The 27,779-nt window shown below is 38.8% G+C and overlaps 1 protein-coding gene across 3 annotated transcripts in view; it reads left to right on the top strand.

The window, feature by feature from the left end:
• Nucleotides 1-27,779, top strand: part of Otogl (otogelin like) — a 150,632-nt gene that overhangs the window by 83,422 nt on the left and 39,431 nt on the right. Inside the window, exons 27-36 of one of the 3 annotated variants that reach the window (XM_052753281.1) lie at nt 2,138-2,287; nt 3,926-4,045; nt 6,063-6,179; nt 9,774-9,930; nt 11,540-11,566; nt 17,726-17,893; nt 19,520-19,798; nt 22,174-22,291; nt 27,207-27,286; nt 27,604-27,642. In XM_052753281.1, the coding sequence (XP_052609241.1) occupies nt 2,138-2,287; nt 3,926-4,045; nt 6,063-6,179; nt 9,774-9,930; nt 11,540-11,566; nt 17,726-17,893; nt 19,520-19,798; nt 22,174-22,291; nt 27,207-27,286; nt 27,604-27,642 (1,255 nt within the window). Of the gene's footprint in view, nt 1-2,137; nt 2,288-3,925; nt 4,046-6,062; nt 6,180-9,773; nt 9,931-11,539; nt 11,567-17,725; nt 17,894-19,519; nt 19,799-22,173; nt 22,292-27,206; nt 27,287-27,603; nt 27,648-27,779 lie in introns of all 3 variants that reach the window. The other 2 variants (XM_052753282.1, XM_052753283.1) reach the window with 2 other exon arrangements.

Here is a 27,779-nt window from a genome sequence, read left to right as displayed (position 1 = left end):
TCTGTTTTCCCTCTTGTTTCTTTTGTCAGGATTTTTTTTTTTTTATCCATTCGATATGTGCTCTTTTGGGCACTGATGTCCTTTCATGATGACTGCTGGCCTTCCTAGTGTGGAGGGCATCATCTTGTACTTGGTTCCCTGCTCACCCTGACCTTGTCCTGACTCTATGCCGTGGATGAAGTATAGCAGTGGCCCCCAAGCAGAGGCCGAGAAGCAAGAACCTGAAAACCAGTGCTGAGAGGTGGGAGATGCAAGACATAGGGTGCATGTGAGTCAGGATGCCATGGCACAGATGCGTGATCTTTATCCTGCTGGATTTGACTCACGAATCATAGACTCGAAAGTAAACTTGATTTCAATATGGAAGTTACAGAGCATTAAACCTCTAAGTGTGGGCCCAATAAATCAGTTTATTTGGGAGTGAGAGATAGTGTGTGGCATCCTGACGGAGGAAACATTTGAGTCACAAAGGGAATAAAGCAGTTATGCCATACTCTGGGGCAGGAGGAATGTCAAGTGTGTAGATTTGAGATGGTTCAAACAATAACTTGACAAGCTTAGCCAGCGAGAATAGATGATTGAGGAGTAGAAGAATTTGAGGCTAGGTAAAGCCAGTTAACAATATGGATGGCTATATCTGCTATGTACAAATATAGTTATAAGCATTATCTTGGTATCGGAGATGGAAAACACCTTATAAATATGACTAAGTCTATTTCACCTGTACTTTGAAATGGTCACTTAGACACCACTTCCGTATGGCATTCTCCCACTGCACTTAGTTATATTGAAGAAAAATGGATGAAAGATTTCCTCTTTCCAGTTTTTGTTTTCTTCTGGATAAAACAGTTTTCTTTTCAATACAACCATGGGTTTTCAAGATCATTTTATAAGCTCAGTCAATGGCTATGGTCATAATTATAGGTACTCTTGTTTTCCAATGTATTCCCCCTCCAATCCCTCTCACCCTTTCTAGTTTGCAAATTATTTCCTTTGAGTTTCCAAAGCATAGGTGATTACTTCCATGATCAAAGCCTTTATTGACTATATTTTGCACATGTGATAGTTACTTTGTTAGAGTTACTTGGGTGCTGAGGCCTCAGGCTTGGCTTTGTCATGGTATCCATGCTTCAGCCCTTGACTGCTTTTCTTAGACCTGAATGTATCTTGGATGGCCCTGGTCCCAAGCCTTTGTTTAGGCCATCCCTTCTGCTTCTGTCCTCATTTCTTCTCCATCATCATTACAGCTTCCTGTTCCTTTCTATACAGATTCTTTCCCAAGTTTAATACCTCCCCTTTGTAATCCTTCCTAAGTTTCTTCGATAGTAATTCATCTCTCCTCTCTCTGTCTATCTCTATCCCTGTCACTTTCCCATATACACACACTTCTGTGTATGCACATATATGTATATGTGTATATATACATATATATATACATATATGTATTGTGCTTTCTCTTTTCAGTTATCAAACTTTTTTTTTAAAAAAATATTTATTTATTATGTATACAGTGTTCTGCCTGCACACCAGAAGATGGCATCAGATCTCATTACAGATGGTTGTGAGCCACCATGTGGTTGCTGGGAATTGAACTCAGGACCTTTGGAAGAGCAGCCAGTGCTCTTAACCTCTGAGCCTTCTCTCCAGCCCTCAGTTATCAAACTTTTTAATCTAGAAAATTTTCACTAGACTGTGAAAGCACTGTATTTTTGCCAAATGTAACAATTCTGTATTTCATTAAAGAGTTTAATAACATTAGAAAGCCAATTTATGCTGTATTCAAATGCTTAGAATCATACACGAGGATACATTTTTCTTTTGAAGGGAAGAAAACGCATGTGTTTTCATCCTCACCCTTTTGTATTCATTGCTCCCTCCTATTCTGTGTGTCCATTTTTTTTCTCTTCCTTCTGTTGTCATTGGATTATCTTTTACTTTCCCTACGGTCTCTTGTGGAGCCCATCCTCTAGTTTTCATATGAACACCAATTTATTTAATACATTGATTTTTGTATTAGAGAATTAAAAAAAAACATGGCAAGCAATCATCTTAGATAAATATTGGAAGGCATTAATGTGTCCCCTCCTTTGGTTAGAGAGTGTGATATTCACTCTCAGACATTTTATTCTTTTTCAAGAAGCAATCAGGTTTCTTCCTGGAAAGCGAACCTGCATACCAGCTGTGGAAGGCTGGGCACTACATCGTAGTGTACTTTCCAGAGGAAGATATCACCATTCTGTGGGATGAGAAGACAACCATCCACATCAAAGTTGGGCCGCAGTGGAAGGTACGCCGACCTAACCCCTAAATGGGATGCAATGAATGGAACGGTGTTTATCTTTTCGTGTTTAAAGAAAAGAACGATGGAACAAATTGTTGGGCAAATTCAGTTTTAAATGATTTCTTTTTTGTTTATTTATAAGCTATAGAGAGCTATTTTCTAATTAAGTTATATTTTCAAAATCACCTTTAATACACTACATGAAGGACTTCAGAAATTGGAGTGCTGTCATACAAGTGGTGTAACAGAATGCTCCTTAGCAATATAAAGGAATAGACTATTAATTGGTATAACACAGGCTAATCTTCTTTAGTTCTTTTTCGCTTTAACAGCATACTATCTGTTGTTGCTTCATGCATTTTCCTTCTTTCTCCTCCCTTGAGTTTTGCTATGTGAGGGTTTTTTTTTTTTTTTTGTAAAAGAGATTCACTTATTATTATACTATTCTGTTTTCTCTATTTTGCTTCATATTGTAGCTTTTTAAAATAAATTCACATATAGTATAAAATTGTGGTAGTAAGTGAGTAGTAGTAAGGAACGTTAAAATTACCTCCGTGGCTCCGTGGATTTGGAAAAACATATGGAGTCTTGATCTAATACTGTGGTTCTTCACAAAACAAGCCTACCAACACCTGCTTTTCATGCTGGCTTCTCCCCTATTGCTAAGTCTTACCTCCACCTCCACAATCTGGAGAAATACAATTCTATTTCCACTGTTTCTATGTCCATTGTTTTTTCTTCCACAAATAACATATAAATGGAATTCTAGTAGTTTTGAGATCTTTCGTCTTTGACTTGCAAAATAAACATAAAATTTATCCGTATGGTATGAATTAGTATTTTTTTTCCTTTATTGTATGTAACCTGTGGTATGGATGTACCCTGATTTGTTTACTCATGGGTGGAAATGATAACTGTTCTTGGACAGATACAGTTTATAACACAGGTCCCATGCACTGTCTGCTTTTCTGAAGATAAGAAGTATGTCCATGTTACTTTAAAGGGTTACATTCCAGGCATTACTATTAAAGAGTGAGTTTAAGGAACATCAGTTTAAAGTTTAAGCAGGAGTTCCATTATTATTGGAATATCATCCACTTTTGAAAGTCTTAGAGGATCCTGCCTCTAAAAGTAAATTTTCTCGCAGTATTTTGAGAAAATCTGTTGGTCAGTACTGATGTGAATAGTTCCCATAGACACTGCATTCATCATTTCAGAACCTGTAGTGATCTAAGTTAGCTTTATTGTTTCAACATTTATACTGTTACAAAATCTTTAATATATAAAGTAGGTTTTTTATAAAAATTATTTATGCTTATATACAAGACATATGTATCAGTATATATTATATGTACATATATGTATTAATATACTTCAGTATATACTTTCCTATTTACATTGTTAGAAATGTTAATGCTAAGATGTTATAGTAAGTGTGGATAGATAGTTCTTGGAGGCTGGTAAAATATTTGGGGCCTGTTACATATTATAAATATAATTAAATTGATATGAAACCATTTTATTAAAACATTTTAAAAAATTATTTCTATGAATGTCCTTTATATATCTTAAATCTTTCAAGTTTTAATACATGTGAGTCATAAAATAAATGTAAAATATTTCATAATAATTTTGTTACTGTAGAACAAGCTGGCAGGATTGTGTGGGAACTTTGACAAATGTACTTCAAATGATATGACCACATCTAATAACCTGGAAGTGAGAAATGCCCAGGTGTTTGGAGACAGTTGGGCCTTAGGTCAGGTAAGTTACAGATATGGAATTTAGAACAAACAAAAGACTATTCCAAAACAGTCAAATTACTTATTTTTCATATAGCGTTTTTATAGTAATAAATAGTTGATGAACTTTCATAGTTACTTTTCTATGTAATTATTATGACAACTTTATTTTGCAAAAGTCATTGTCTCCACATTACGGATAGAAAGATTGTGTCTCAAGGAGGTTAAATGATTTGCCTGATACAAATTATGTGTTCAGACAGTAGCAAAGGCGACATTCAGACTCATACCGTCTCTCATACCTTTGCAAGCATATCAAAATGTCTTCTGCTCTACATTCATTCAGTAGATTTTGTTTAATATAATTTTCTTGCTATAATATAGACACAGAATATGAATATGATAGTCTCTACCTTTGAGGAATTTTAATGTTTAAGTTAATAGGTGATGTAGAAAATTTACCAAAAATATATTGATATAAATAGGTGTTTTAGTAGAAATTCACACCAGGTAGAAATTATAACATTCCAAGGAGGACTCCTGGAACAAATGCTGTGGAAATAAGGTCTTTAACATTACAAGACGTGAGAAGGTAAATCTTACAGCAGTGGTTCTCAGCCTTCCTAATGCTTTGACCTTTCATACAGTTTGTCATGTTGTGATGACCCCTCAACCATAAAATTACTTTCATTGCTGCTTCATAATTGTAATTTTGCTACTGTCATGAATCATAATATTAATATCTTATATGCAGGATATCAGATATGTGACCCCTTTGGGGGTCACAACCCACAGGTTGAGAACCACTGGTTTATAGGAAAGTGGATGGAAGAAAAAGGGAGGAAGTCACGCAGCAGATGTGTACAGGAGTGGAGAGAGTACAGAGCATAAAAACATCTAATAGTGTTCATATGGTTATGACATAGGGTTAGAAACAGAATGACTGAAAGATCAAGGATAGATCTCAGCAGGTGCAGGAGGCTCTTGTAGTATAGCCAGATTAGCTGTTAGGAGATACAGAAGGCTACAGAAATGTGAGAACATTAACAATGGAAACTCCCAGGACTTACTGCAGGACTTTATTGAGAAGTATGCATTTGGAAGACTCAAAAAAGCCTTATACCTTCTGGCACTAAAAATATCATCTGGAGTTCTCCCCTGGATAGGGCAAAGAGGGGGTGTATGTGTGCAGGAGTTGAGCTCAGGATATAGTGGAAATAAGTGTAGTACACCTTAGGATGTATTGAGAAAGATGTGATGGAAAGATATTTAGCTGGAGATGTCTAGGTTCAAAGTACAGGAAATAGCCCTGGTGTATAAATAGGGATTTGATACCCAGTAGCATATTCAGGCTATTGAAGTGAGGACAGTGTGTCAAATGAGGGGCATAGAGGTTTCAAGGCAAGGTTTTGCTAAGAAAGGTGGGAACAGGAAGTTGGAGAAGAAGAGCTAGTGTGGTGTAGTATAAGAAAACCCAACAGAAAACGTCATTGCTGAATCCAAATCTGATGAGACACTTAAGACAGAATCAAAGGTAAGTAAAGTTCAAGTGGCTGCAGACTGAGCAACTGCCTCTGTACTGAGAATTGAACAGCTCATTGGTGCCCTTTCTCGGGGAAGTTGGTAGAGGCCCACTAGAGACAGCAGAGGTCAAATGGTGGGGTTTATGGAAGTCGAGTCTCTGGAGATTATAGAGATCTGTCCATCGAGATCTCAGAAGATGGCCTGTGACAAAACCGGACAACATGAAAAGTTAGAGGGGAGAGAGCCATGCTCATAGAATTTTTCATGAAAAGATTGCGTTTGTGAAAGATTGAAAATGATTAATTTCCCTCTATAACATTACTCTGTCTAATATTTATGTTATTAATATATAGCCTATATGGGTGAAAACAGGCAGAGAGATGTAGGTAGAAAATGTCTAAAAGGGTGAAACTGTGTGAGATGCCGCTGTCATGGGTGGAGTCAGGAGGCAGGGTACTTTGGGTTCAGAGTTCAGCCCCTTTGAGGTCTTTCACTTGCCCTTTGATTTCCAACAGTGTGAAGATCCCATTGAAGCCCTGAAGCCCTGCGAGGCACACCAAAACAAATTTCCCTATGCCAAGAAAGAATGCTCCATTTTGTACAGTGATGTTTTTGCTCCCTGTCGCAACGTGGTAAATGAGTACTTTTTAACTAACATCTCAAATACAAAGACTTGCTGCTCCATGAGCTGAGATGAGCGGGATAAATTCAGCAGCTTGTCTTTCTCAGGGGTCCTATGGTCATCGTTAGGGACCTTTGTTAGTGTGTTTTCTCTATAAACAGCATGTTTAGTTGACCTGTTTTCTTCCTCATTCCATGTTATCTAAAAATGATTACTGCAGTTCATGTTAGTTGATGAAATACAATTTATTCACAGCATTTTGTAAATGTGTATAAATAACGAAAGGGGGACTGACGTTAATCTGTTGTCAGAGAGCATTTCAAGTGGACATTCTTTTCAACATACGTATAGTTTAACAGGATTCTTGGTGACATATTTAAAATAGTTTTAGGAGCTATTTCGAGAACATAACTTAGCTATCTAAGCTGCTTCCTCACATGGTAATTTTGGGTTCCAGTGGAAACTGGGGAAGTAATTTAGTACAGTTTTTAAAGCCAAGTAGCACCTCTGCGGCACGCCCCCTGTTTTCTCAAAGAAGTTACTTGTGTGGTTTTTGAGTTGTGGTCCGTGTTTGCTGTTTATTTCCCTGGGACGCCATGTTTACTTGAAATAACAAATGCTAGGAAGATATGGTTATTCAGACAAGAGTGTTTGGCAGGCATTTCTTGAGAGGAGGAGAATAAGTTTGCGGCTTCAAGGCAAATATCCAATGGCATCTGTTGTCCTTAAAAGAATTTAAACTATTTGAAGTGAAACATAGAATTTTGCAAATCTTGGCTCCATAACTGTGTGTTAAAAAGTTTTGTTATACTTTTCTGAAAATGCAGTTGATGATATGAACAATTTTCTGTGGCCCATTTTCTGTTGCATGTAATTAAATGCATTAATGTCTAGAAGACCTTTGTAAACCACACATTGTTCAAATAATCGATGCACGATGATACGGAAACTCACAGGAATAAAAGTTTATTTCAAAGGCAAGTTAAACCTACAGAGCTTGATCCAGCAAAGTACAGAGTTCACTGGCATGGTTCCAGATACCCTACCTAGTCTTTATGGATATCAATGTGGAGTTCCTTAAAAAATTATAACAAGAGCTGCCATAAATCCCAGCCATACCACTTCTCGCCTTTACAAAGGATCCATATCCTATTACGGAGACACTGTCCCATCCAAGTTTATTTATGCATATTCACAACAGCAAGGAAATTATATCAGTCATGCAGATGTCCATCAACAGGTGAATGCATAACAGAAATGTGGTGCATGTACACATTGAATTCTATTCAGCTGTGAAGAAAGATGAAAATGGATGGAGCTGTACAGTATTAAATACAGACTCAGAAAGGGAAAAAAAAACTGTGTGCTTAAAAGTTTTATGATACTTTTTTTATATTAATATTTGCTTATTTTTATTTACTTATTTTTAAGAAAATTCTTTTATTCATTTTATATACCAAAGATCCCCCTCTTCCCTCCTCCTGCCCCTCCAGCCTTCCCCTCCCAAAACACCCTCCATTCCCTCCTATAAGGTAAGGCCTCCCATGGGAAGGTACATTTAGTTGAGGCAGGTCCAAGCCCTCCCCTTGCCTCAAGGCTGCGCGAGGTGTCCCATCATAGAAGTGGGCTCCAGAAAGCCAGCTCATGCACCAGGGATGGATTCTGATCCTACTGCCAGGGGGCCCCTTAAGCAGTTCATGCTGCACAACTGTCTCGCTATGCAGAGGGCCTAGTCCTAGTTTTGTGATACTATTTTGTGTGTGTGATACACATGTTCTTCTCATATACAGATCCTAGCCTATAATGTATACATGTTTACGTATAAAGAGATGTAAGAGGATAAAGCCTGAAAATGTAGAAAGGAAACCAAGAAGATAATTAATAGGTGATGAGGATGGATAAGAAGTGAGGAAGGGCAAAAGGGACATAAAAGAAGCAAAGATTCCCTCCTCTTTGCCCAGGAGGCTGTGTGGGGGGACCAGGGATAGTAGGGGTGAGGCCATGAGGGAAATGTGGGGAAAGGAGAATCACTGAAACACGAGGAAGGGCAAAAGGGACATAAAAGAAGCAAAGATTCCCTCCTCTTTGCCCAGGAGGCTGTGTGGGGGGACCAGGGATAGTAGGGGTGAGGCCATGAGAGAAATGTGGGGAAAGGAGAATCACTGAAACACACTGTGTTCAAAGCAAGCCATAATGTTATCTAACACAATATATCCTGCTTTTAAAAAATAAAAAAGAGCCGGGCGGTGGTGGCGCACGCCTTTAATCCCAGCACTCGGGAGGCAGAGCCAGGCGGATCTCTGTGAGTTCGAGGCCAACCTGGGCTACCAAGTGAGTTCCAGGAAAGGCGCAAAGCTACACAGAGAAACCCTGTCTCGAAAAACCAAAAAAAAAAAAAAAAAAAAGCCACGGTTATGGATATAGCATAAAAGAACATCATCACAATTACTCAACCCCCAATGTATTAAGAACCATTAGCTTTCCAGTTATATGTTCACAGAGAACTTTTCTCAGATTTTGACCAAATACAAGTCACAGCAAAAATAGTATAGCACACTGCATGGGAAATCAGATACAAGAATCAAGGTTGTGTCCTGCAAAAAGACATTAAAGAAATCTGCAAAACTGTAAATAAAGCATTGCACTCTCCCCACTAATTTAATTTTGCTTGATCAAATACAGATTTTTACTAAAATATGCAATTTATGTTAATATGTGATACATTACTATTAAATATGTATTATTTTAAACACCTCAGTTGTAAGCTTTATTGTGATGACTCTGCTAATATAATTAAATATTATAATACACTAATAATATCAAAAGTTTTAGGAATTTAAAGGAAGTCCCTAGACAACTTGCTTCCTTAAAAGGCTTTATGTAGACCAGAGTCTTATTTATCAAAAGACTCATTTTGGGGTTTTTATGCTTGTTAGGGACCATAGTTCCTTGACAGGCAGTAAAATGTTCATTCTGGAACCAAGCCACAGAGCCTCGAGGCTCCTCTCCTGGATGCTACTTGAAAAATTAACCCATGCATTGGCACACCACAGAAAACACAAATGACTGATACCAAACCCTTCTTTTGTAACACATTGTCAATACTCTATCCAACCCCATCAGTGATTTAACAAGTGCAACGCAAAGGAAGTAATTAATTGCATATGAGACATTTAAAAGAAACTGCCACTGTCACTCATCATCATCAGCATATTGCCGCTTGGGAGACTAAGAAATAAAAGGGGGAAAAAAGCGAAGTGCATTTAGAAACAGAGCAAGCTGCTTTAATGCGGGTTGATTATGCCAAGAACGCAACAATGTAACAATAGACTTTGAAAAGTCTGAAATCTGCCCTAGTGCAGATGTTAAAACGAATCTATCTGTTAGTCTTACTTGTTTTGCTAGTTCTCCGAGGTGACATTTGCTTGGTAATTCCATTTCCTTTGACAACACAGTGGGCTGAGACAATTAGGACTACGTGGGTGGCAGTATTATGCTGATGACAGCCCTTGTGGAAAATGTGCACGTACTCTTCTCTCAGAAGTTGGAATTTAATCACAATCAGCGCTTATTGAGATCATATTATCTTCCATTTTACTTTCAGATCGACGTTACTTCTTTTGCCAAAAACTGCCATGAGGATACGTGTAACTGTAACCTCGGAGGGGACTGTGAATGTCTATGTACCAGTGTGGCGGCATATGCCTACAAATGCTGCCAGGAAGGGGTGCCTGTTCACTGGAGGTCACCTACTGTTTGTGGTGGGTACCTTGCTTAGGATATCATTAAGTGGATAGTTTTTAAGAAGATCCAAAGTAATTGCCATTTTATTGTGGGGTAATGCCATGAAGCTCATGGAAATACAATTTTTAGTTGTCTAAATTTCATAGTCTTTTGACAATCACTAATTATCATATATCAAAGAGAAAATAGTGTGTTAAGTTTTCTATTATGTTTGACTCCTGTTCCTGCAACTTTTGAAATATAAATTACATACCATCCTCACAGAAATTATGATCCCAATCCTCTTTTGCCTGTGAAGTTTCATCCTTCTGATAATAAGGATGTTCTTTTAAAAACCCGTCTTGATTTCCTTTCAGCTTTGACTCCTTAATCATTTTATTTACTTACGTAGGTGGTTAGTCATCTGAAGAACAGATTACAATGTGGAAGGTGTCTGTGATTAGCTTCTAAATTGCCAAGCATTTATCTACCTTTGAAATAATGTCATGAATCTTCCTCTTGTGTGACTGGTAACAGTGGGAACAGGAGCTGCCTCTTTTAATGGCTTTTGGGGCCCTACTCTTCATACTGGGTCACCTTGCCCAGCCTTAATACGTGGGGAGGTTCTTAGTCTTACTGCAACTCCATATGCCATGCTGTGTTGATGGGAGATCTGTCCTTTCCTATACAGAAATGGATGAGGGGAGTGAATTGGGGGGTAGGAACAGAGGGGTGTGTGTGGGGGGAGGGGACTGGGAGGAGAGGGGAAGGGAAATCTGCAGCTGGGATGTAAAATTAAAAAAAAAATAAAACATGAAACCTATTTTGTTGAAACACACCATCTTAAAAATACCCTTTGAACAAGACCTGGTTGTGTACACCTGTTTCCCAGCACTCAAGAGACTGAGAAAGGAGGATCACTGTGAGTGAGTTTGAAGCTAGCCTAGGCTATAAGCGGGACTGTTTTGAAAACATCAGCTATACAACCTCATGAACATGCTTATTCTCTCTCTCTCACTCACGCACATACAAAATTACACACACACACACACACACACACACGCACACACACACACACACACACACACACACACACACACACACGTAGCTGGAAAGTTTCTCTCCCGGTCCTGCCAAGCCCCTGCAGTCCTGCAGCCCACTTATAAAATAATCACTCAGAAGCTTATATTAATTAAAACTGTTTGACCATTAGCTCAGGCCTACCACTGACTAGCTCTTACATTTAAAGTAACCCATGATTCTTATTTATGTTTAGCTATGTGGCATGGTACCTTTTCTCAGTTCTGCCTTCACATCTTGCTTCCTCTGTGTCTGGCTGGTGACTCCTGACTCAGCCTTCCTGTTCCCAGAATTCTCCTCTCTGCTTGTCCCGCCTATACTTCCTGCCTGGCTACTGGCCAATCAGCACTTTATTAACCAATCAGAACAACACATTCATAGCATACAGAAAGATATCCACAGTGTGCTTGCACACACATATACAAAATCGCCTTTGCTCATAAGAAGTTTCAAAGTAATGATGTCATTCTCTGTTATTTTATGTAGTTATTAATAAATTCTTCTCCCTTTGTTGCACATACTCAGACAAGTACTATGCAATTTAATATTTATTTTTCTTTCTTTTAGCTCTTGATTGTGAATATTATAATGAAGGTATGTGACATTTTAATGAATATTACTGCAGCATTCTGTCAGATATATTTTTCAGATAAAACTTTTTGAACCATTTATACTATGAAAAAAACCCAAATAATTCATGAGTTGAAAGACAAAGTTATGAAACCTTTTCTTTCTACAGCTGATCTAATTTTCTGAGGACTGGTGCTAAAATTTATTTTCTAAGAATAAAAGCGTGTGCTGGTGCTAAAATTTAATTTCTAAGAATAAAAGTGTGTAATTTAGGTTGTTTGTACTTAGAGGGTTTTCCAAAAATAGTTTTAGAATGACACAAGAGAATGAAAAGTTAAATTAATTTTAGGTAAAATATAAAAGTGTAGCAAAGACACATCTTGTACCATTTCATATAACTATGAAACCTGTTCAAAAGTTTTGAAATTTCCATAATTTTAAATTAATAATTTTATATATTTGCAGTGAAATGTGGTGTTGTTATTGATAAATGCACAATGGGATGATAAGATGAGACTAATTAGTGTGTCAATCATCTCAACATTTACTGTGTGTTGAGAACATTTAAAATCCTTTCTGCTAGGTATTTAGTATTTAGCCAAAAGTAATAGTAAGACTTTTGTTATTTATGACAACATGAATGAACCTAAAGGATGTCAAGCTCAATAAAATAATCCAGGTAGAATGAAATTCTGTTTGCTTCCATTGCATGGCTTATTTCAAACAGACTCTCAGAAGTAGAGACAAATGGGATGCTCAGCAGAGTCTGGGAAATAGAGGGTTAATGAGTAAAGGACAGATATTGATCAAAGAGTAGAAAGTTTCCATTTGCTAGGGAGAATAAATTCTGCTGATCATTACACAGTATCATGGCTTATCCACAATGTAATTTTATTATATTGTGGGAGACCATGAAACAAAGTAAAGGTGATAATATAAGAAATGCATTTTACCGCTACCGTAAAATTACATATTATCAGCTGAAAACTTAACATAATAACTATCAGAATCCACTAGCCTCAGCCAGCATCCAGGCTTGTAATGATTGGGTGTTTTAACAAATGTGGGAAGAGGTGAATGAGAATATCAGAAAAAAAAAAAAAACCCAAAACCAAACAAACCAACCAACAAACAAAAAAACCAGAAGGCAACAGATTTGGGCTTTGCTTTTTGTCAAACTATTTAATGAGAAAGGTACAGTCATCCAAACCTCGTTCAGCCAAGTGAGGCGGTCTGCAGGGGTGACAGCTTATCAGTGCCTGGGCACACTCTGGACTGATATAGATGGATGAGGGAGTTAGAATGACGGTCATAGGAAACCGGGACCAGCAACCAATCTAAACCAGGGAGATAGCTCACCGTTGAGATTCTATAAAGAAAGCTCAATAGCTTCAAAGACATGGGAGATGATGAAGGGAAAAAAAAAAAAAAAACAACCAAACCAAACCAAACAAAAAAACCCAAAAAGGGGGGGCGGTAAAACGCTTTCGGTTGTTTTGTTACATTTATAGAAATTAAAAGTTGAATAAAAGTCAACATTAACACAATCCCTTTGATAAACAAAAATCTAACCAAAGGTACCTTTTGTCCAAGATTTTTATCAGATGAGCAGAAACGTGTGTGTGCGTGTGCATGCACGTGTGTGCGTGTATACACACACACACACACACACACACACACACACACACACACACACACACACACAGAAGTAGAAAGAGGAGAATAGAAGGCCAGTTAGAGAAAGAGAGAGAGAGACAGCCAAAGGGGAGAATTGGGAGGGGGAGGGAGAGAGAGAGAGAGACTATTAACCTTTTGGGCTTCACAATTAAAAATTTAATTGATTGACTAATTATAGCAACAGTAATAACAGAAGTAGCTTCTGTTAACATTTTATTTAAGAGGAAATTGAGACATGAAGAAATTAAATAACGTTGCCAAAGGCCCTTAACAAAAAATGTGATCATCTGGGACTTGTAAGCTGTATGCCTCCCAAGGCACTGAGCTTGAAGTCTGTGCTACCCAGCCAGGTGTGGTTCTGTGCACAAGGAGGATGACCATGAGTCGCTGCTGTGCCGTTTGCATTCTGTATGCAGAATCAATATAAGAAATACTCCAGTGATATTAATTACTCAATTAAATCTGTGCTCGCCCACAGCCCTGTGCTCGTCTCCCCCTGTGCTTTCTGCTTTCTGGTCTGCTGTCTGCAGATCACTGGAGTCAGGACACTCTGAGTCACTACTGCTTGCGGCTTGGTACTTGTCAGCAATCAGGGCGGTCGGTTTTCTATTGCATTACAGAATTCTCAAACCTTGAGTTCTGTTTATAATGCTGTGCTTGTAGCATCAGAAGGCGAACACAGGGCATCCAGTTCTGAGAAGACACTGGTAGGTTCAATGGAGGGGCAGGCAGGGGATTGATTTTCTATGACTCAGGTAATAGGGAAAAGAGTCAATGTGCCCAGGAGGAAGAGTTTGCTGTGGTGGACATAGGTGACTGAAGAAGGTTGTAGAATTGTAGAGATTGATGTTATATTATATATTATTTCATAGAGTTGTAGAGATTGTTGATGGAAGTCATTGAAAGCCAACAACATTGTTTTAAGTGACTTTTCTCAATTTGTTTAACTCCAAATCATTTCACAGCTCTTATAAACTATCTTGGACATTTATACCTGAACTCTCTCCCTTGTTTATCTACAACATGTCAGAAACTATGTCGTATTATTCAAAGAAAATACAGAAATAATTGTCAGAAGACAAAATTAAAAATAGAATGTAAAGGTTGTACCTGAAATTGTCCAATAACCCTGTGTGTAAGCTCTTCATGGTTCTTGTGTGTTATTTTCTTATAATGCAAAGGGTGTGTTGTCATTGCTGGATGTGGGCAAAGACTTTAGTATCCTGCTCAAAATCATTATGCAATGAAGTTCAGAGTGGTTTTATTGGCTAAGATGTATTTGTGACTGTGTTTAGGATTCAATGTTGGAAATGGCTGATTTTAGTAGACAGTAGGATTGTACATGTCACCTTAGAAACTGATATAAGATCATTAATAATATCTTAATTGCAGTGAAAGTACATGAACATAGTCTGGAAACATGGTGTAAATTCACTGGGAGGCTCTTTAAAAAGCATTAGGCTTGATTTTTAAAATAGATTTGTATTTATTCTTGAGAATTTCCTGCGTGTACATGATGTATTTTGATCATATCCACCATCTCCAACTCCTCCTGGATCCTTCCCCTGTATCCAATTTCCAACTTCACATCCTCTTTTAAAAATATACTTCCTTTCTTCTTTTGTTTTTAAATAACTCACCAAGTACAACACGAATTACTAAATGGTCTTGTAATAAAAAAAACCCGCTACTGGATATTGGTGTAAATGCTGAAAGACCAGAGAGACAAAGGAACAAGTCACTGCCACTAGTCTTATCTCTAGGACTCCTGAGCCTGAAAGGCCTCAGCCGACAGGCCTCTAGCTGAATGAGCTTCCTCAGTCACAAAGCTTCTAGTTCCCTCTTCTTCATGCCTTATCTACCTTTTCCTACCCAACCATTAAAGGTGTGTGTACTTCCTAAGTACTGGGATTAAAGGTGTGTGCCACCACTGCTTTGCTGACTCTTTCCTAGACTGAGTCAATCTCATGTAGTCCAGGGTGGCTTTGAACTCACAGAGATCCAGACAGATCTCTGCCTCCCAAGTGCTAGGATTAAAGGTGTGTGCCACCACTGCCTGGCATCTATGTTTAATCTAGTGGCTTGTTCTGTCCTCTGATCTTCAGGCACATTTTATTAGGGTACACAATATATCACCCCAACCAAGTCTAATCAGTGCTGTCTATACGTGCATAGATGTAAGGCCATCCACCTGAACGTCGTCAACCTACCTGGGGCCACAATCCTAAGGAAGGAAGACTGTCCCTGGTCTAGTAGCTATCAACTGTCAATAACTCCTCTTTTAGGGGTGGGGCCATATAAACATCTTCCCACTCTGCTCAGGGCCAGAATGGTGACTGGCTTGATCTTGTGCAGGTAACTCATGACCTCATATGATTCCGTGAATGCAGTGGTTCCTCCATGTGGAAAAGACACTGTTTCCCCTAATCCTCCTCAACCATTATATTTTTACATGGATGGATGACAAGCATCTATTTATGCTGGTGTAATGAGACGTATGTATATTCAGTGGGAAGGAATATCTGTCTAGCTGTCCATCCTTGAGGATGAACATCCTTGAGGATGCTTCAAGTCCTCAAGGTGCTGTTGTGCATGCATCTTCATTTTGATTTATACATTTATATTTATTTTTAGGCTAGCGTCAAAGTAATGAGTTTCATCAAGGCAAGGCATACAAATGTGTACTGAATTATGTTACACTATGTATTAGTCACATATTTATATAATATATACTTATATAAATCTACATACTTAAAATTAGAGTGTATTTCCCTCTTTGAGGTTTCTATCATTTTTTCTCTTAAGTTCTTTTTAGAAAGTCAGTACAGAATTTGGGTGTAATTTTCTCTGGTTCTCTTGGACTTGGCTTGACACTGTGCATAGTAAACACTAGTTACAGGGACAGAACCTCTTGATACCTGTGTTGTGGAAAAATTCTCACTGCTGCTGCTGAGCTCCACCTTGGCACGGGGACAGTCGTTCCAAACCCGTATCTACTCAGGTCATCCAAGTATTTCACTCATTCCTGGAAGCTCTTCTCTCATAATCTGTGTGTCCCCAGCTGCTCCAGGGTGACCAATTCTAGATGATATCAGTGGAGGGAACAGCACTGAATCCTTCCCTCTCCTGATCTTCACGGGGGAAAATTGGAACCTCAGTTTCCTTCTTGGAAGGCATCTTATTCCTCTATTCTGGTTAACCTCTACTCAACCCTTTCCCCCTCACCTGACTTGAGTCCTTTAAAGGAGAAAAACCTTATTCTTACATTCATTGCATATTCTTTCTTTCTTACTTAGGGTGGGCTGAGAAGGTAAAATTGTGCTTGAGGTAAAAATGAGAAAAGGGGAAAGTGTGACCAAATGTGACATGATTAATCTCTTAGGACATGATCCACCACACCCATTGTAACACCGAATATAATCCACAAGGCAAAAATATACACACACCTGTACAAAGTATATAGTCAGTCATGATGTAATAATATATTATGATTCATAAGAAATGTTGAGGTTTTATTATACTCAGTTATATTAAGGACACTAGTTGAACAGAAATTGGGTTATATAAAATAGTAATTTAAATATATCAATGGACATATTTATCATTATATACTTATTTTTCTAAGCTGAGGTTTGCAAAAAGATTACTCTGAGGAGTTTTATGTCTGGGTCTAGGCATCTTGTTTCCTCTTTATTTTAGACTCACCTTACTGGTGATAATTTAAAATTTCTCAAACAAGAAAATATTAGATATTGTGTCTTTGAATTCTTTTTTTCATGCAATGCAATTGGAAGAGTGTCATAGCATGACACTATTAGCACAGACAAATGTCTTTAAGATTTTATTTATAATAACCATTTAGTGTGTGCGTGTATATGTGTATGTGTGTGTGTTCCTGCATGTGTGTGTATGTGTGTGTGCACGCCTGTGTGTGCAAGCACATGTGTATGCACATGCTGTATGTCACCATAGTATGAATGCAGAACTCAGAAGACAGCCTTCATAAGTTGGGTTCTCTCTCTTCCACCATGGATTCTAGGGGTCAAACCTAGGCTACCAGGCTGGTGTAGAAACCATTTTATCTGCTGAGCCATCTCAGAGGCTCTGATACAGATAAACTTCATGTGTTTATTAAGGATATCAATATCCTTGGACTTTAAACTGGAAGGAAACCCAGACAAATTTCTTATTGGAGGAGAGAAAATTCCAAGACTAAATGATTAAGTCACTTTCCACCTAGTTTTGTTTTCTATGTATAAAAAAATTTGATGCATGCACCCATGTACATATTTACATACATAAATATATATGAACATTTGTATTTCTATAGTTTAAATTATATATTTTAAATAGGCATACTATATACCAAGTTGTTTTTATTTTTAAAATAATTGTTAATTTATCAGTGAATAATTTTTAATTGCAGAATATTTATGGAGTATCTTTATCTTTAAAAATGTAAAGTTCCATGCTAATCTATCATTACCTTACCTGTAACTTCACCAGGACTTGGCGAAGGACCATATATGTTGGCAAGCTATGGGCAGAGTGGCCTTGTTCTGGGTGCCAATGTGACCAGTAGAAGCATTTTCTCTTTGCCAAGAAGTAGTGATCGTGGTAATTTATTTTTTATTTTTATGATCACTCCGGGCCTTTTCAAAGAGAAGACATCCTGTAAGTATAATTGACAATGTAAATTTAGTTTTTCACGGACACTTTTTCATGAACCATTCCCCAAGTATTAATTGGAGATTTCACGTGCTCTGACATTTTATAAATTCCCCAAAGAATATAAAACAAAATCTTAGCATATAAAATGGATGTTTTATAGATAAAATAATTTGTGTATCTATTGGTATTGCTGTGTTAGAACTGTGGATGTTTGAGGATTTTTTTTTTTTTAAGTAACTCACTGGTTAAATGTTTACAGCATAGCATTAACCACAGAACTTACTTGGAAAAAATTTAAAAGATAGTCAGTTCATTCCTCACACTGAAAGGACTTTAATACCAGGTTACAGTGAAAGGGAGGGATCAGATGAGCTGAGTATGAGTTATACATATCAGAGTGTAGACAATCACCGAGACAGCGTTTGTGTCTTAGTACACCACTTCTGTCCTGGTCTCAGGTGTTGAAACTGCCTTCATTCATTGGCTGTACCAGCAGCCTGTGTCCTAGGCTTGGATTTCCCTGGCACCTATTCTTACAGGTGGGTGTGCCCCCTTCTGGCCAGTGATGCCAGCCTACATTTTCGTTGTAGTCTACCCAGAACCATGCACAGCTTCTTCAACAAGCTCAAGGAAAACAATTGTGAAATGAATGAATCTGATAAAATATGCACTTTTCTGAGAAAACTTTCCCAATCCTCCAGTTTGAATAAATATCTTCTTTCTTGTGAAATGAACTCTGTGTTCTGCAAGCATCTATCAGCCTGAAGTTTTCATTTATGTTAGTTGCAACTGTTTTCCTTTGTAAAAAAAAAAAAATGTTTTATTTTATTTTGCATCTTTGTTGTCTCCGTCATGATATTTGAAAGTTTTAAGGACAAAAATACATTTTTGTATTTGGTACATTTGGTAACATGGCATTTCATAGATTTCTTGATTTTATAATTTATAGTGACTACTGTTCTTGAAAGATACAGATAATGTTTTTTTTTAAATTAACTCAGTATCTTAATAAAAAGTGCTTATAGCAGGAGTCTTACATATATAAGGGACAATTTCAAAGCAAATTGATGATTTACAATCATACTATCCGCTTTGGAAATCCTGATTAATCATTAGCCATTTTGTCATCTTTTGAGAAATAGAAGATACTATTGCATAAATAGCATTTTCTCAATGGTAGCAAAAATTCCTTATGAGAATCATTTTTGTCCTTAAGATCTCATTGATATGGAAGTACAGTTGGTTACAAAGTTAAATTAGTGTATGTTTTTGTTTCCTCACTCTTTTTCATTACACAGTTTAGTGGTTTGTAGGTTTTATATGTGAAAATATTACAGCCTATAAGTATAGATAGCTATTATTTTTGCATATTCCTCCCAATGGCATAATAGATAAATTAAAACCTAGAACCTGTCAGAGATTGGTTTGGGGAAGTATTCACTGCATTTCAAACATTGCCTTTTCTCCTTAAAAATCTCATAATTCGTGTCTTATGTGCCTGAGATGGGCATTCATTTTGTGTGGTGGTGTGTTGAATATTTTCAACCTTATAAATGCACATTGTGATGCCTGTGCATGTGCTCTACCTTTCCCTGAGACTCTAAGTCATCAAGACACTCTGTTTTACAGCATTGGCTCTTGTTTCCCTGGAATCTGCTGAAAGGCCAAATTACTTTCTCTACGTCCACGACAATGACACTCTTGGCTTGTCACTGTGGCAGGCAAATCCAGCATTTCGTCAGAGAGCAACATTTTTCCACCATCAAGGGCTTTGGATCCCTGGTTATAGTGCATTTGAATTATACAGCAAGAAAGGCTTCTTCATCGTTTTCATGGATTCTAGTGTCAAAGCATCGAAATATGATGATTCGGAAGAATTCAAGCAGTCAAGCAGCTTCAGCATAGAAGGTGTGCTTCCTGAGAGCTCCAAAGAGAGAGTACAGATGCTTATGCTATGCAGACTTTGTCAGATGCTCACGTTGAGTATCTGAGTAGACTTATGTGAAGCTAGCCTTTCTGCCTCTCAAGCTACTCAGCTAAACAGGAGACATAATGCTGATTTTTATCTACAATAGTAAATGCATGGGTATAAATGGCTTAGAATAACTTAAAATAACTTTAAAACTGTTTCTCCAAATATTATTAATAGTACTTATGGGGCTTTTGCATCAAAATACACTCACATCTCATGAAATGGTCTAGTGTTTGGATCTACTTTTTTTTTCATATAAAACAGCTTCCTATATAATCTAATTCTTAGACTTGAAGACAGCACATTTATCTCTGTCTTCTGAATCCAAGAGTGTCTCGATTCATTGACCTCTGTAAAGTTGTTTCCTTAGTTTTGCAGAAGCCTGATCTGATTTCTAAGAAAGTTCCTTTGCAGTCTACAGCTGAGGAGACCTGTGTGTCAGAGAGCAATCTTCTCTTTGTACAGCTGAAGTCATGCTCTATTTTCAAAACCTAGTAGCTTGATTTCCATCTGAAGTCTCCAAACCCTGCTCCATTTTAAACAATCCTCTGAAGGAGTTCAATATTGCTAATCATTTGCCTTTTCTACTGTGAATGATTTTCTGAAAAGTTCTTTAATGGGTGGATTTCAGAAAACCCGAATTGATCTTGAAAAGCATTGCTTAGCATAAATCCCCGAGTTCAAAGGTTCTGAGTATGGCGGGAGGTTTTGTTAAAAGCAGCTGCGAATGTTCTTATTCTAGCAAGGAACTCAAAGCATGGCTACAGGAAGCCCAATGTTTTCAGCACTTGTTTTCTTAGATCTAGTCCAACGAGACAGAAGGGGTCAGGACAAGCAACATTATCATTTTCCTAGAGGTGGTAAAAATCCACTGAAGCTTAGCATTCACCTTAAGCTAATGTCCTGACCCCCATCTCCCATGCTCAGGAGAGCAGCTCAGGGCAGGTGATGTCTTGTCTCTACATACTCCAGAGGCACTTCAGCAGCAGGAGTAGCAGAGCATGGCAGTCTTTTGGACTCCGGGTACCATTGACATCCCTAAGCACAGACTTTTCAGGACACAATGGCTTAGCAAGACAGGCCTGGGTTAGTCTCAAAAGTTCCCCTCTATATGTGCATAGCACATCCCCATAACATTCTATAGTTACTGTAAGAAGCACAAGCGGGACTCTAAATGTTGGGGATAGCCAAGGCCATCTGGGGACATTTCCTTCCCCTCTTGGTTCTTGAGAGAAAGTACTGACATGCCTGCATAATGTTCTTGTAGAGCGGTGTGATTATTTTACTTGACTGTATATAAAGCTGAACTCAATAGGCCTCTATTTCCCCTCTAATCCAGAAGTCTGCTCCCCAAGAGCCAGATCTAGGAACCTCACTCAAGGTCCAGCAAAGGACAGTCAATGACATCATCTGAGACATTGACTACTGTAATGGTTTCATTCACTGAGAAACTCTACTGGTCTCCTCTGGCCTAAAGCCAGTCCTCTTTCTGGACCCATGAACTAGGAACTCTAGCTTAGCTCTGTATACACAAAGAATCCTTCTGAAACAGCCTATTTTCTTACCACACTTTAGAATTAAAGTCTTCATGGATGCAGATTCAGGATGCAGATTGAAATGATCTCTTATGTAGAGAAATTTTTGAGCTGTGCCAGAAGGACTTCTCCGTGATGTGGGAAAGAGAATATAGTGCCAGAGTTTGTAGGAGAAAAGTCTTTAACCACATGACCTAGAACTGCAGAATTTATCTTTCAATCACACTGATTTGCTCTTTTGTATTCAAGCAATACTTACTAGATATGCAACAATGTGCCGAGTTCTGTGGGAAGGACAGTGTTCAAACATGCTCTCAAGAGTTTTGGTCTTGATATATGCATTTGGTCTTACCATTTTCCTTATTGTTTGAGTCTGGGAAGGTGCTAGGATATTATAATGAAGACATGTTTCATTTTAGATTGCAAGTAATATTCCTCAGCAGAGTTGTGCAAGGATAAAATAGATTTAAAATTATGTTGTAAAAAGTAAAGTTCTCAATTACTAAGATCAGAAAATCACTGAAAATATAACTAAACATAAGAGAAAGGAGAACATTAAACTCTTTGGAGGCTAGATCTTCATTTAGCCATTCAACCCAAGCGCCAGATCTTCTGGTCACCAGGGAATTATAATGCTTCAATCAGACAGCTTTATCTTTTACAGAACACTAGGATGAGAGAGGGGTCAAACATCATACAGGTTCCTATTGTAAGTTATTAGATTTCAAAATGTGTGTTTCAATGCACATAATCTCGGCTTCCTCTTATTTTCTCAGAAATCCAGGCAGTGGTGCCTTACAGGAGGATGTGTGAGTGGAGATATCAACCTTGCGCTACTCCTTGTTTTAAAACATGCAGTGACCCCGAAGCCCTAGCCTGTGCGTTCCTTCCACCGTAAGTGACATTGGTGCATAAACCTGCAAATTCTAGTGTCTACAGGTTCTGTCCTGGGTGATCTTTGTGTTCTGTTGAAATGCATCCATTGTTAAGGAAAATTTGCTTGTTCTATCTGCTAACCTATGGGATGATTGGATTTTAACTTTAGCTAGGTGTTGAAGATCTATTATGTGTAAGTAATTCTGCTTGCTCCTAGGTAAGATTTTGAAGAGGACAAGAGCTTGACCTCATGTGGTCTACGCATGAGTAGAAGCAGAGAATAACCAAAAGTGTACCTATAGGATGGGTTGTGTGACTGTGTTGTTAGATAGTGCTGTGTGTTATAGAGAAAATAAGGGAAGGGAGTGGGCTTTAATTGATAGTGATGGAAGAAGACACCCAGAAGTTGTGATCTTTGCAGAGATCTGAAGGAAGCCGGGAAACTGGCTCTGTGGGTATCCGCGGAAGAGACTTTTGATCTGTGAGAGATGCATGGATCCTGTGGTGGGAACAGGTTTGGTGTCCTTGAAGGTCGGCAAAGTTGTGTGGGTAAAGTGAAAAGTGAACAGACGTAAAAGAAGCAGGAGCCACGGCTAGAGAACCACTGTGGCAAGCAAGCTTATCTTAAGGACTTGGTTGTTTACAGTGAAACTGGTAACCCAGGCATATTTTACACAAAGACGTGACAAAATCTGCTTGTGCTTCAACTACATGCTCCTTGGATGTTGAACTGAAATGGACTGTTGTGGGTGGAACAAGCAAGGGCAGAATTTGCCAGTTAAGAGTTTGCTTAGAAGGGATTTGGCTGGGCTGGCATCCTCAGAGGTCATGTAATCAGATTCTGGAGGTGTTTCAAACTTAGACTGTGCTGATAGAATCAGTATGAGTGACAGGTGGAAGAGGAGCTGAGCGCCCCAGCATGACCCCAGCTTGACTGAAGCTGGATGAATTTGCCTCTTTCACAGTCTTCTTGCAAAGTGTAGTTCTTACCCCAAAGGGCTAAAAGATACTTTATTCTTTATCCAAGTCCAAGCACCCAAGGCTTCAGAACATAGATTCCAGTTGCCTCAAATACCATGGTCCAATGTGGAAAGGGTTCCATGATGATTTTATACAAAAGAACAAAAGAAAGACATAAATCAAGGCATTTTTTTTTTCAAATACACTAAAGGGTACATGGGATAGGCAGATTATAGGAAAGTGGGAATATTTGCTATGGGCTTGGGATGCTGTCTGATGAAATTCTGAGCTTTTGGGTCAGTAGAAACTAATAAGTATTGGTGAAATTATTAAGGCCACTCCACGTAGTTTAAAGGGAGGTTTATTTTGTGGGGTAACTTACAAGTGAAGGGATAGGGTACAGGGTTTGGGAGAGGTGTAGCGCAGTCCTGTGGTGTTCTCTGGAGAACTCTGCTCCATCTACCTTGAGCATCCCGGGACCAGGAACCAAGAGAGCTGGCGCATCTGGATCTTGGGTCTTCAGGGTCGTCCTCTCTTGGCCCCGCGTTGTAGGCATGACAGTTACCAAAGCCTTAATGGGGGTTGGAACTTCCAGATCAAAGCTGGAATGGCTACCCACTACAAATATGATCTGTTAAGTTAGGACCTTCCCAAAGATTTGACTTGATAGTGGTAAGGAGGTGAGGTCAGACACACAGGTGAGCAGTAGATGGCTGTTAAGGGGAAGCTAAAGATAGTTCAAGAGAACCTGGCTCCGGACCTGCAAACTTCCAGCCCTCCTCCATCAAACAGTCCTAACCTGCCATCCACCACTAGACTGAAAATTCTTCATAGGGTTTAGTACCTTGTACATGAGGAAGAGGCAAAATGGAGGCAGGAAGTGTCGCTGCTTTCATAAACAGGGATTTTGCTCTGAAGGAGAAAGGGGACATGGGCCCATAGTGGGAGGGAATATTTTGAGGTCATTTTATATTAAAGATCTATGAGTTTCTTCTCAGAATTATTATTGCTATCTTGGTATTATGAAATGCCCCAGGCATGTGACTAAGTGATACCTAGGCTGTCTTAGGAATTCTCAGTCTTCCCAAAGGAAACAGACTCATAAGCAGGGGCAACAGTGTGGCAAGAGCTAGAGAAGCGACCAAAATCACCAACACATTCAGGTGGCATTCCTCAGGGCTGTGGAATGGCTAATCTCATTATACCTCCCCCTTCTCCCCCTGCTTTTTATAGAACAGACTAGCTGAGGCCCAGAGAAGTCATTGGCTCTCCCTAAGCCACACAGTTTGAAGAGAGAGGGTCTGATTCACTGTGCCCTGTTTACCAAGTACAGTGAGAATAGAGGAATGAAAGGGAATTCTGATTGTTATCTTTAAATGGAAGTGTGTGTGTGTGTGTGTGTGTGTGTGTGTGTGTGTGTGTGTGTGTGAGAGAGAGAGAGAGAGAGAGAGAGAGAGAGAGAGAGAGAGAGAGAGAGAGAGAGAGGGAGAGGGAGAGAGAAGAAAGAAGTCTACCTTTTGGACCTCTCACAGTCACAGATGCGTCTCATCATGCACCTTCTGGCAGTTATAAGGAGGCATGGAAGCTGCATGACCACATAGTCACGATGACCCCTGGAGAGGAAGTGAGCTGATGACACATGTGGCTGTCACCAGGAGAAAAGCCAGCTGTAACAGGAAGTGACATTTAGGTGCCCTTATTACCTTTGTAGCACAGCCAGTGACTGAGGTGACTGAAGCCAGCTTCCCAGTGCCTTCAGTGTATTGTCTTGAAGGTCTCCCCTTAATGGGGAGAGTTGATGGGTGACTAGAAGATGCAGGAGGAAATTTCTACCTGCCAAACTCTCTCTCATTTCTGCGTGTCCCTTCCTGTCTTGTCCTCTATTCTGGAGTGTCTATGCCGATTCTTGAGTGTGCCTGTGACCCAGGGGCACCCATGCACTAAGCTGGGTTTTAACATACCCCTACACCCCTCTTTCAAATGCCCAAAGGAACGATCGGTCATTCTTGTTTCAGATTCTTTGAGTGTCTGGCACCAAGCAACGGTTAAAAACAAAAGTGGTCCGTGAAAGTGAAAGCTGTTTGTGAGAAAATAATGTCAAGCAGCGTGTTGTGGAGCCCATATGTAAATTCTTCTTCTTATGTTCCTTTTATAGTAATTCTTTCACACCAAGGCATTCTATCTCTCAGGTGGAAGCTGGCCATAGTATTAACTGTACGTCAAAGCAAAGAGAAGCCTGATAAGCGTGACTATGAAGTTAGTCATAAGGGATAAAACAATGGCTTTTGGAAAACTGTTTAAGAGGATGGGTATGAATTTTGTCCTTTAAAAAACAATTGGAAAACAATTGAGTTAAATAAAAAAGTAAGGATGACTTCATTTAGCATTGATCCACTGGCTTTAGCTTGTCAATTATCCTGTAACTTTCCTTTCCTTCCTGCTGCCTGATGAAGTTTCAAATAGGATTATATTATCAGTTAAAGTTTTATTATTCAAGTCCATTGGATGAAGCAAGCAGTTGATCATATATGAACTGTTTGTGTTTTAAAAGAATCATTGGCAAATGTGGTGTCTGAGATATTAACTGTCCCTACTTAAGCCTGTTCAGTAGGAGAAAGAGTTTGCCTCACAAACACTGCCCTCTGCTGCTGCTGACCTTTCATCATGTCAAGTTAGTTCATTTTCATCCTGCAAAGAAAAACTGCACATCTTTGTCCAACTATTAACACATGAAGCAACCGGAAGTGTTTTGAAAATATTAAAAATATTATTACAGTCTGCTAGTGCATTTGAGAGGCAGATAATCAGGCCTTTTCGTGCGAGAATTTGCATTAATTCTCTGTGGCATGTGTGAATCTCATAATTAGACTTGGCTGTATGGGGCAGTTTACAGTTTCTTTCACTAAGGAAACATTGAACACTGAGTGTCAACTGAATGGCAGGAAGATATGATCTCAGCCAGACTTTGGTCTTATTCCTGAGGGAGAACAGTGGCCTACATGCTGTCTTTAGGTTTGTGCCCACAGTCCCTAAGCCCACAGCATCTTGAAAGTTTTGAGACTGTCACTTTACTTCTGTGATTGATGCAAGTAATGGGATTCCCTACTCAAGCCACATATCGTGGGTCTTGGAACTGTTACTTCTCCAGCTCATAATTACATACACTCCCACTCATATCCCTGAATGAGTTTGGGTACAAACGCTAATGCTCCCGAGAACTTCTACCTCCGCTGTTATTTCTCCCTGTCTGTATGAAAAGACGCTTAGCTAAATACCACTCTGTCTCTTCTGTGTGAGATCTCAAGTCTCTTTTCAGGGAGCTTAGGACTGAACAATAGGCAGCAAAAGCCACTATGTTTTGTCCTGCACACCTCTTCAGGGAGATAAGAGTCAAACGTTGTAACAGTCTGCTCAGACCTTTGGAATAGAGAAGTGAGACTAGAAGCTGGAAGATGGCTCCATGGTTAGGTGGCTTGTGGTGTTTAGATACGACCTGAGTTAGTTTTCCAGTGTTCTCTGTGGGCATCTCACAACTGCCTGTAACTCTTTCTCCAGGGTATGTGATACCCTCTTCAGGCCTCCGTGAGCATCTGCACTCACATCACACACACACACACACACACACACACACACACACACACACACACACACTTAAAAAAATCCTCACCAGATAGATCATTCTTCTACATTTCTACCCATTACTAGAACATGAATTTAGTGTACCTCAAATATAAGTGTATACTTTGAATACTCTGTGTTCAAATTCTGCCTCCGTCACCTTCACTATAATGATTTCTTGTATGAGCTCCTGGTTTGCGGCTTCATCAGTTTCATAAGTAGGATGCAGTAGTGGCCAATAGAGTTCTCCCAAGTGTCTGATGATGAAGATTTTCAGCATAATAAACCTCAGGTACAAATATTTAATGTAGGTTTTTCTATGTACATTTTATTTCATTTGTTTTTCCATTTAAAGGGTTGAAGGATGCTTGCCCTACTGCCCCAAGCATATGATCCTGGATGAGGTGACCTTTAAATGTGTTTATCCAGAGGACTGTAAGTGTGGACCTTGTTGAATTTTACTGTTAAAAATGAAATGCATGGATAATTTTCCCCTAAGGCAATTGGTTGCAATCAGAAGTTTGAGAAAGATAATAACTTAGTTCAATCTCCCTTCCTTTTTTTTTTTTTTTTTTAAAAAAAAAAAGCTTCCCAATTGTTCTCTAAAGCATGTGTATCTTGCTTCCCATCTCTCTTTCTTGTGATTTCTTTCCTTAAATAGTTCCCTTGAAAGCAAAGAACTGGACGTAAATTAGGCAGGTCACCTTTTACGTAAATACAGATTAAGTCAGGGCATCTCTGTTTCTTTGCAGGTATACCACTGATTCCCACAGAACCAGCATTAATACCAGGTAAGGTGTTATACCCAGGTATTTGCTGCAATTTTAAACAGTAAAATCAGCATTCAGCAGTATAAGCCTTGGTCCATTCATCCCAGCTGCTACTACATGGACCATCAAATTAACAAAAATCCCAGAGGTGACTTTTG

This window comes from Peromyscus californicus, unplaced genomic scaffold, assembly GCF_007827085.1.
Source record: "Peromyscus californicus insignis strain IS unplaced genomic scaffold, ASM782708v3 Scaffold_24__1_contigs__length_46423439, whole genome shotgun sequence".
NCBI lineage: Eukaryota > Metazoa > Chordata > Mammalia > Rodentia > Cricetidae > Peromyscus > Peromyscus californicus.
The sequence above is the reverse complement of the archived record's forward strand: the minus strand, read 5'-3'. Positions and strand labels throughout refer to the sequence as shown.